General features: G+C 46.0%; 1 protein-coding gene across 2 annotated transcripts; it reads right to left on the minus strand.

Moving 5' to 3' along the window:
- Positions 1-1,729: 1,729 nt before the first annotated feature.
- Positions 1,730-8,947, minus strand: cep57 (centrosomal protein 57; the record flags this gene model as incomplete). 2 transcript variants are annotated; one of them, XM_083772579.1, is made up of 11 exons in its annotated part: positions 8,847-8,947; positions 7,939-8,119; positions 6,504-6,722; positions 5,936-6,057; positions 5,269-5,388; positions 4,811-4,888; positions 4,553-4,648; positions 4,202-4,279; positions 3,375-3,604; positions 2,246-2,390; positions 1,730-1,939 (listed from the first exon to the last, which is right to left on the minus strand). In XM_083772579.1, exons 1-11 carry the CDS (start codon positions 8,871-8,873, stop codon positions 1,730-1,732), a joined length of 1,506 nt encoding a protein of 501 aa, XP_083628705.1. In that variant the 5' UTR covers positions 8,874-8,947. The 2 variants fall into 2 exon arrangements, with proteins under 2 accessions (XP_083628705.1, XP_083628704.1); XM_083772578.1 differs by having other exon boundaries at positions 7,939-8,122; positions 8,847-8,912.
- Between the last annotated feature and the right edge of the window lie 162 nt (positions 8,948-9,109).

The following is a 9,109-nucleotide window of genomic DNA, read 5'->3' on the forward strand; positions in this document are numbered from 1 at the left end:
TTTTGAATTTAAAGGACCCCCAGTTTGATATGCATTAGGCCACGGACCCCCCCTCCCCCTCCATTTGTACTCTTAAGTGTACAAATGGAGCCAACTTCACCCGTAAGGTTCCATTTATAATGCGCTCAGAGTTACAGACCCATAAGGGTGCATTTGGACCCATTCCCAATGTGGAGAATGAGTAATATCGCTCACCGTTTCCCAGATAGTGGGTCGGAGGACCAATTTTTATGGGTCACTCACGACGAGTAAATATCGCTTTCTTTTTCCATTTCCTACATTTAGTTTTGAATTATTATTTCAAAAGATTTTCATAAAATTCCATCCCAAAATATTTAACGTTTAAGTTAAAAACAAATTCAATCGTTTTTGTTGTTTTAGAAGTAGTGTAAACAGAAGGCTTGTAGTGAGCTCTGCAGAGCTCTTGTTGTGTTGAGGTTCAGGTCCGTAGTGAGCTGTGCAGAGCTCTTGTTGTGTTGAGGTTCAGGTCCGTAGTGATCTCTGCAGAGCTCTTGTTGTGTTGAGGTTCAGGTCCGTAGTGATCTCTGCAGAGCTCTTGTTGTGTTGAGGTTCAGGTCCGTAGTGAGCTGTGCAGAGCTCTGGTTGTGTTGAGGTTCAGGTCCGTAGTGATCTCTGCAGAGCTCTTGTTGTGTTGAGGTTCAGGTCCGTAGTGATCTCTGCAGAGCTCTGGTTGTGTTGAGGTTCAGGTCTGTAGTGAGCTCTGCAGAGCTCTTGTTGTGTTGAGGTTCAGGTCCGTAGTGATCTGTGCAGAGCTCTTGTTGTGTTGAGGTTCAGGTCCGTAGTGATCTGTGCAGAGCTCTGGTTGTGTTGAGGTTCAGGTCCGTAGTGAGCTCTGCAGAGCTCTTGTTGTGTTGAGGTTCAGGTCCGTAGTGAGCTCTGCCAGAGCTCTTGTTGTGTTGAGGTTCAGGTCCGTAGTGAGCTCTGCAGAGCTCTTGTTGTGTTGAGGTTCAGGTCCGTAGTGAGCTCTGCAGAGCTCTGGTTGTGTTGAGGTTCAGGTCCGTAGTGAGCTCTGCAGAGCTCTTGTTGTGTTGAGGTTCAGGTCCGTAGTGAGCTCTGCCAGAGCTCTTGTTGTGTTGAGGTTCAGGTCCGTAGTGAGCTCTGCAGAGCTCTTGTTGTGTTGAGGTTCAGGTCCGTAGTGAGCTCTGCCAGAGCTCTTGTTGTGTTGAGGTTCAGGTCCGTAGTGAGCTCTGCCAGAGCTCTTGTTGTGTTGAGGTTCAGGTCCGTAGTGAGCTCTGCAGAGCTCTTGTTGTGTTGAGGTTCAGGTCCGTAGTGAGCTCTGCCAGAGCTCTTGTTGTGTTGAGGTTCAGGTCCGTAGTGAGCTCTGCCAGAGCTCTGGTTGTGTTGAGGTTCAGGTCCGTAGTGAGCTCTGCCAGAGCTCTTGTTGTGTTGAGGTTCAGGTCCGTAGTGAGCTCTGCCAGAGCTCTTGTTGTGTTGAGGTTCAGGTCCGTAGTGAGCTCTGCCAGAGCTCTTGTTGTGTTGAGGTTCAGGTCCGTAGTGAGCTCTGCCAGAGCTCTTGTTGTGTTGAGGTTCAGGTCCGTAGTGAGCTCTGCCAGAGCTCTTGTTGTGTTGAGGTTCAGGTCCGTAGTGAGCTCTGCCAGAGCTCTTGTTGTGTTGAGGTTCAGGTCCGTAGTGAGCTCTGCCAGAGCTCTTGTTGTGTTGAGGTTCAGGTCCGTAGTGAGCTCTGCCAGAGCTCTTGTTGTGTTGAGGTTCAGGTCCGTAGTGAGCTCTGCAGAGCTCTCATGTCCCTCAGCAGTCTCAGGTTCTTCTTGCTCCTCTCACCAGGGGGTGGGGCCACCACCTTCACCGCCCCCGCAGAGCGCCCCCTGGTGGCCACCGTGGTGGTCACCCGCACCTCGCCCCTCTCGCCATGCAGTCTCCGGTTCCCAGTTCCACTGGCTTCCCTGTGCAGTTTCTTCATCTATAGTGCCAGACAGTGAGACAAAGAGGGGGATGAAGTAAGACATAACCAAGTAATGATTGCACACGCACACACACACACACACACACACACACACACACACACACACACACACACACACACACACACACACACACACACACACACACACACACACACACACACAAATAGATAATCAATCAAAAATCAATTCGATTTTTTAAGTAAGTAAAAACCAGAGCGGCGCTCTAATCATCATACAGTGAGCGGTGCCTTTCATCATGATGATGATGATGATGTATGAGGATGACATGCATGTATACCTACATGTGTTTTATGTCTGTAGAGCTTGTTAATCTGCTCCCCTTTCCTCTCCATCTTCAGCAGCAGCATCTCTTGGTCTCTGTGTAGCTCTCTCCTCTCCTGCTCGGACACACTGGTTTCAACCTGCCTCGTTAACTCATCCTGCTCTCTGCACGCACACGCACGCACACACACATGCACGCACAAACACGCACACACAAAGTTCTGTATAATTTACTGGCATTCAAGACCGACATACGAAAGCGACACGAGTGTGTGCACTCCGCTCAGGAAGAAATAGAATCATGTGGATGTCGGTACTTAAAACTGTTTTAGTCATATTAGAAGGGACTTGTAATGTAAAACTGCACAACTCTACATGCATGCTATGATTTTGTCACACTTGCACACTGCATTATACCGAATCATGTTCACAAACTTCTCAACATCAATATACAAACAGCCCCATATTTGAATATGGCCCTTATAGCCTGGTTCCAGACAAATCTTTTTTTATTTATTTTATTAAAAAAATGTATCCCAGTGTCAATTATCTAATGTAATCCTGGACGCTACACTTCCTCTGCCAACCTGGGGGGGGGGGGGGGGGGGCAGCGGACAGACCTCATGCTTCCTTCTATGCATGAGGAGTTCAAGCTGCTTCTTTTCACCTGACAGGGGGGGGAGTTTCCCGGCCGGATGTAGCACGTGGAAGGAGCACGTTATTCCGACCAGTTCCTTTCCCCTCCATCAGGCGCCCCGGTTGGCCAGGGGGAGGCAGTTTTTCCAGACAAATCTGATTGGCCATCACCATTTCGGCCGTGAAGTCCTCCCACAATCGAGGGGCCAGACTTGCAGATGAAGGCTAGCTACGCAAGGCTAGTTTTAGGCCGACCAGCTGAAGAAATCATGACATTTCTGAGACCATTCATGTTTGTGGAAGATGCTTCTAAACTATTGCTATAGTTTGATCACTTCAAATACTCTTTCATCGTAAAATAACTAATGACCGAAAATAGCAGACCTGAGCTTGTAGATCTGCTATTTTCGGTGCGCAGTATGCTTTCACAGAAGAAACGCTTGACTTCTATGGAATCCAAATGACTGAAATCAGTCGTGGGCGACTGAGAAGTTTGAATCCATGTGAACTCACATGCTCATGAGCCGGAGCTCTTCCTGAAGTCCGTGCAGTAGCTCTGAAAGCTCCTCCCCACCACCCCCGCTGCCGGATGAGGAGGAGGAGGAGCTGCCGTCGGATTGGCTGCGACCGTCGGTCCGCCTGCGAGACAGTACGCGGCTGTTGCAGAGCTGGGGCTGGTGCTGCTTCAGCAGAGACAGAACTGACTGGACGTTGGCTCGGACCGAGTGGCTGCACCCTACCGACTGGAGGCACGCAGGGAGACAGAACGTGTATTATGAATTAACTCATGTCAAGGAAATGTGCCCCCCCCCTTCACGAAACATACCCTCTATAGAGCGTCGCAGTCCCGTCCCCTTTCATGACGACGCCAGGCCCAGGAAATAATTCCCAATGCATTTTTCCCATAGACATTTCAAAAAGTTTTTATTTATTTAAAGACCTTATATTAAAGACAACTCGACTCGAGTTGTGACAAATCATGACAACAAACACAATATTTTAGACCAAACTTTTACAAATTACTAATAAACGTAATAAAATTAAAATAAAAAAGTGTTGTAACCTGCCGTTTCTTTCCTTCTTTCTAATTCTTAGTTTGGCCCGAAACTTTGTGTTTATTGTCATGATGTGTCACAACTCAAGTTGGCTTTGTCTGCAGCGTAAACGTCTAAATAAATACTTTTTGAAAATTAACGGGGAATTATTTTCCGGGGTCTCTCGTGGGGGCGGGACTGTGACGCTCTGTAAAGGAGACACCATCAGCACATGTCAACAACCAAAAGTTGACACGTATCAACTACATAATGTACAATATGGTGTGTGTGTGTGCGCACTCATACCGTTCCAGTCACAAAGGGCACATCCCCGAGGCTCAGTCTGTAGTGTGGCTGTGTGTGAGAGGATTGCTGTAAAGACTTCTGCAAAGAGGTAAACAAACAGCTTTCACATGACAAGAAGCCTGTTCACACTCAAGTGAATAGATGAAACAAGGCATCAGTCATTTCCAGATTTAAGGAAGGTTTTCAGCCCAAGCAGATCTACACTAAATGCCCTTGCAGACTGGCCACGTTTTCTGGAAAAACGCTGCTAAAACTCCAAGTGTGCAGGGACCTTTACTTCCAATATAAAGACCTATGTGAGAATATTTTACTTCCTTGGTCTATACAGTCATGTTTCCTCAGTGCATTTACTTTGGAAACGGGCCTCTTCTCTTTGGACCGCTTTCGAGGCAGCCGGGGTGACACCGACTGAAGTAAGATCCTATTGGCTTCCAAACCTGTCTGTAACTGCAGACAACCAATGAGAACAACAGAAACAATGTTAAAGGATTTACTGCGTTTATGTCTAGACGTGTGTGTGTATGTTTGTGTGTGTGTGTGTGTGTGTGTGTGTGTGTGTGTGTGTGTGTGTGTGTGTGTGCGTGTGCGCGCGTGTGTGCGTGTGTGTACCTGCTTGGCCTTATCCTGGACCAGTTTTCTTTGATGTTCCTCCTCCTGTAGCTTTATCTCGATCTCACAAATCTTTCTCTGAGACAAGCACATGACCAAATAAATGGCTTTTACTGAATCACTGGTACCCCCGCTGTAACTCAGCCTTAAGAAAAGCCGAAAGGGTCCCGATTCATCTCCCTTTCCATGGCGTAGACTAGCAGCCAATGTATCTAAACGCATGCAACAGTGTTTGTCAATGCCAGCTGGCGAGATAACAAACCATGATAAGGGCAAGGCATGTTAAAGGAGACAAATTAGGCTTTAGGAATAATCAGGTTTCCATTCTAATATCGTCATTGTTTATCAAAATACCTTTCATGAATAAATATATACTGTATACATGGACGTTCTATTTAGTGAATGTTTACGTTCTATTCTATAGACTACCCATCCAGTTTGTTATAGATAGACTGTACCTCAGCGATGCTCTGTGTGCGTGTCAGACGAAGGTACTCCTGCTCCAGTCTCTCCAGCTTCTCCATCTGGACTTGTTCAGACACAGCATCAAGCACCGGCTCAGACGACCTGGCGCAAACCTGCAGGCCAACATCTCATTAAACTTTATTTCAATCCATCTATAAATAAATGCACCATATACTGTACCATGAGGGCGTGCCAGGAGGGATAGCGAGGGAAAGTATAATGACTGTGAATTGATTAATTAATTTACTGGCTGCCACATGACGTCACGGGGGACATGCTGATTTTTTGGGGGGCATGAATAAGACCATAAATCCATAGACTTGGCTACCACATGACGTCATGTCTGAAAGCCAGATGTTGGAAACAATGCCAAGCTTGCACTCTGGATCCAGCTCAAAAGTTTATTTTTATTACGGTGACATTACCAGCAAAGTGACCTGAGGAAGAGCCACTTCGGCTCGAAATGCCACCTTCTGTGGCGATACAAAATTACAGTTGGAGCTGAAACCAGTGTGCAGACTTTCCAGTGTTACATTATTTCCAAACCTGCAAAAAATGACAGACTGGACATCAGGGGAAACAACCGCAGAGCTACTATACAGCTCAGCAAGACACATAATGCATTGGGTCTACTCTACTGTAGCCTCCATGTTAGCTGACCTGTTGTTTGAGCAGGCTGGTCCTGTCCGCCTTGGCGTGACGCACCATCCTCCTCATGTGTTCCAGCTGTCTCTCCAGCTGCACACAGCGAGACTCTGCAGCAGCCAACTGGGTGATCAATGCTGTCGAGAGAGGGAGAGTGAACAGAACAGACACAATGACATCCGCAGAAAAAGATAAAGTGGGGGGAAAATGCCAATAAGGTTCAATAAATCAGGGGTTCTCAACCCGTGGGTCACGGCCCCTCGGGGGGGGGGTCGCCAAATTATTTTGGGGGGTCCGCAAATTATTAAAGAAATTGAATTGAATGGCTGGAAAATGGAAATGAAGAGTTTACATATAGTACACATAGTACATGCATTCACCTTCCCTAATGATTATATCTGGTTTCAGTATTTATTCATGGTGTATTGTCTCTATTAATAAGGTTATTGTAGCAGTCAATTTATATTGGGGGTCGGGGGAGGGGGTGGGGCAGGGGTCCCGAGACATTGCCAAAGCATTTCTGGGGGTCCCCGGCCAAAAACGTTGAGAACCCCTGCAATAAATGATACTATCTCACAATCACCTTGGTTGCAACTGGAATGGTAAGTGGTTTCTGTCCCAGTGTCTCCCTGGGTTGGGTCTGAGAGTCTCCTCCGGGTGACTTTCTCACTCTGTCGCGGTGTGACTGTGTGGGATTGTGTGGCCCCGCCCCCCGTCACGTGGAGATTCAGCCTGGCTCCGCCTTCCTCTAGTTCCAGCCTCCTTATTTTCTCCTGGAGGTTCCTTAATGCAGATAAGATGGCTACGCACACAATCACATTATGTGCATGACCGTACAAACACAAAAAGAACGCTACACTGCAATGCATCATAACATTCATATTCATAATCATAACATTCAAAATATGCAACAAGGGTGATTTATATTTAAATACGTTGGTATCGCGCATCAAAACATAGCAGATTCACAAGATTGTGAGGTTGTAAATGGCCTGTTTTCTGTGCAGTACATGGCTTAACTATAAGGGAAGGCAATTTTGATGTATTACAGAAAGGAACAGAAGACACCTGCACACTGTATTTGCTTGGCACAAGAGTATTTTCTTTAATAATGCAATTATGCATTATTAAAGCACTCTTGTGCCAAGCAAATACACAGTGTGCGGGTGTCTTCTGTTCCTTCCATTGATGTCCACTGGCCTACGCACCTGTGCATACGCCGGATTTCTAGGTGTGCAAACGTTTTGTGTTGTAGGTGTATTAACCCATTTAGGACTGACGTCAGAATAAAAAAGAAAGTCCTCTGAAAGAATATATATTCATAGATTTGTGCCGCATTTTCACGATTTTTTCAAAAATAGCAGACCTGCAAGCTCGTAGCGCGCCACTCGGTGGTGCGCTATGAGCTTGTAGATCTGCTATTTTTCAATAGCTAAAGTATAACATAATGCTTAGTTAAAACACCAAAAGGGGTTCCCGCCCCAAAATTGATTGATTGAAATATTTATTAACAGCTTGCAGAATCACAGTACATTTCAAGCACAAACTCAATACAAAGACTGTTAACTGTGAGTGGACGACCCAATTAAGCATTACACTTGTTTACAAGAGGGTCCACCATGTTCAATTCATCAACACATTTAGAGACGTACAAATGTTTTAAATGGGTTAAAGAAGAAATAAAGTTTGCACACACTGGTAATGCTGCAAAATCTCTGCTAGTATTTCTTCATCGGGACTCATATTTTGGTGCAATGGCAAAAACAACATTGGACGTGGTGGGACTGGGGTGGGAGCATAGAAGAATGAGAACGGAGACGTCAGGATAGTGTCAAGTGTCAAATTGCAAATGCTGTAACCATGGCGCTCCGATACACCTCAATACCTAACCTAGAAGGAGACTGCATAGTTTGACACACACACACACACACACACACACACACACACACACACACACACACACACACACACACACACACACACACACACACACGTACATGCACACGCACACGCCTTACCTGCGCTGTTGGTCTCTGGGAATGCCTTGCTGGGTGAGGAAAGGCGAGATGTGAGATGATGCGTGTGTGTCAGGGGTGTGTGATACGTGGTGATGAATGGACGGTGTGTAGGGTATTCTTTGTAAGATGACAGTGACAGGCTGTCGGACACAACTCCGCTGGGAGGCGGCGGACACAGCTCCTGCTGGGAAAACACACCTGTATGACGTTTTGCAGTCACGTTGACATTGTAACCAAGACTGCACATGAAGGCATCTGATCACTCTGCCAGTGAAACATATTGGATGCTGTGGTTTAACTAGCCTGGGTTCAGGCCATTTATAAATAAATAGAAACCACTCACTGTCAAAAACACAAATTCACGAAACCCGAACCATCATGAATCATATGACTACATGGAACCAGAACATTCAACACCATAACTGTCTGGAACCAGCACATTCATTGAACTGTATAATGGCACGGTTGGCACCAACAAAAACATTACTGTGCAGGTTCCAACAGCATACCGTATTAGCTGTCTGGAGTCTGGAACGAGCACATTACCTGAACCAGCATTTAACTGGAACCACAGCATAAGCACTGGAAGCAGTCAACCAACATTAATTAGGTACTTAATTTATGCTAATGGCCAGTATGCGAGTAACATGAAACGTTTCTACAGCTATCTGTGTGGACCGTTAATGCACAGGCTACAATTCTTTCTTGTTTTCATGCATACGCACAGGCAGTGCATGCTAGGCAGTGCATGAATCATGATATCAACGGTACGGTACACATGCAACTATAACATAAGCAATGGGTCAAATAAGATGCATCTTCTGTTTGCTTTAACTGCTATAACGAGTAACCTTTTTCTAAAGAAAGCACAACACAACTTCGTCCACAACTACAATAACGGACTATACCTTCTGTGGTGTTGACAGCGTCTCCATTGAAGTGCAGATAACGTTAACTTAGCAGCTGCTATACTCGTGAACTTAGCTTCTAATCTTAGTATAGTGTCTACTATTAGTATTATTACAAAAAGAGGGGCAGAAATAAACACACATTCTGGCTACTAAAGCGACCGCTTCGAGTAGCTGTCAAAAACAGACTGTATCGTTTCGGTCAGCGGGCTTTAGTTTCCAAAAGGGTGCGATCGGTTTCCTCACCGCTGTGTGCCGTTCTA

This window comes from Protomyctophum parallelum (genome assembly GCF_964188405.1).
Source record: "Protomyctophum parallelum genome assembly, chromosome: 9".
NCBI classification, from domain to species: Eukaryota; Metazoa; Chordata; class Actinopteri; order Myctophiformes; family Myctophidae; genus Protomyctophum; species Protomyctophum parallelum.